This window comes from Galeopterus variegatus, unplaced genomic scaffold, assembly GCF_000696425.1.
Source record: "Galeopterus variegatus unplaced genomic scaffold, G_variegatus-3.0.2 Scaffold8758, whole genome shotgun sequence".
Taxonomy (NCBI): domain Eukaryota; kingdom Metazoa; phylum Chordata; class Mammalia; order Dermoptera; family Cynocephalidae; genus Galeopterus; species Galeopterus variegatus.
Window position 1 is genome coordinate 37,588 of NW_007734869.1, and position 682 is coordinate 38,269.

General features: G+C 66.7%; 1 protein-coding gene across 1 annotated transcript in view; it reads left to right on the top strand.

The window, feature by feature from the left end:
* The first annotated feature begins 525 nt into the window (after positions 1-525).
* LOC103608737 (forkhead box protein I2-like) overlaps positions 526-682 on the top strand; it is an 820-nt gene continuing 663 nt past the window's right edge. Inside the window, exon 1 of the mRNA XM_008593138.1 lies at positions 526-672. Within this exon, the coding sequence (XP_008591360.1) occupies positions 562-672 (111 nt within the window). The 5' untranslated portion in view covers positions 526-561. The remainder of the gene's footprint in view (positions 673-682) is intronic.

Consider the following 682-nt stretch of genomic DNA (forward strand, 5'->3'; position numbering starts at 1 on the left):
GGAGGAGGGGACGCGAGAAGCGGGCGGGACGTGCTTGGGCTTGGCTCCGGGGTGACAGCAGGCCCCGCAGGCCCCGACTGACTTCCAGGCTAGTGCTCTCACGGGTTCTCCTCCGGCTAGATGGCCTCTGGGTCCTTCCCCGTAAACTGGGGAGGACGGCGCCGGCCCCAGGTGCCCCTTTGGAAAGCGCTGGAACGGCTCCGCCCCAAGGGCAGAGCGACCGGCAGCGTCCACACGGCCCCGCACCCCGCAAGCCTTCTCGCCCGCCTTCAACTGAGCCGGGCTCAGCATTTCCTGGGGGTCCCCTCCTGGGTCTTTCTGAAATGTCCTGATTCTTCCCCGTCTGGCTGAGGAGGCCCATCCAGGTACAAAGTGCCGCCTCATGGTTTGGGATGGGCGCGAGGGCTCCCGACCCCCGGAGGGACCGGTGGGGGAGTCCTGCCGAGCTTGATCTGCACGCTCCCACGCGTGTCCCGTCGAATCCAGGACTTTCTGAGCTGGACGTTTCCTTCCTGAGCAGGTAAAGGCAATTACTGGACCCTGGACCCCAACTGCGAGAAGATGTTCGACAACGGGAACTTCCGAAGGAAGAGGAAGAGGAGAGGAGAGGCCAACGCCGCCGCGTCCCCGAGAGCCAGGAGCCCGGGAGGGGTCCAAGCGCCGGCGCTGGAGGCCCCGGGCG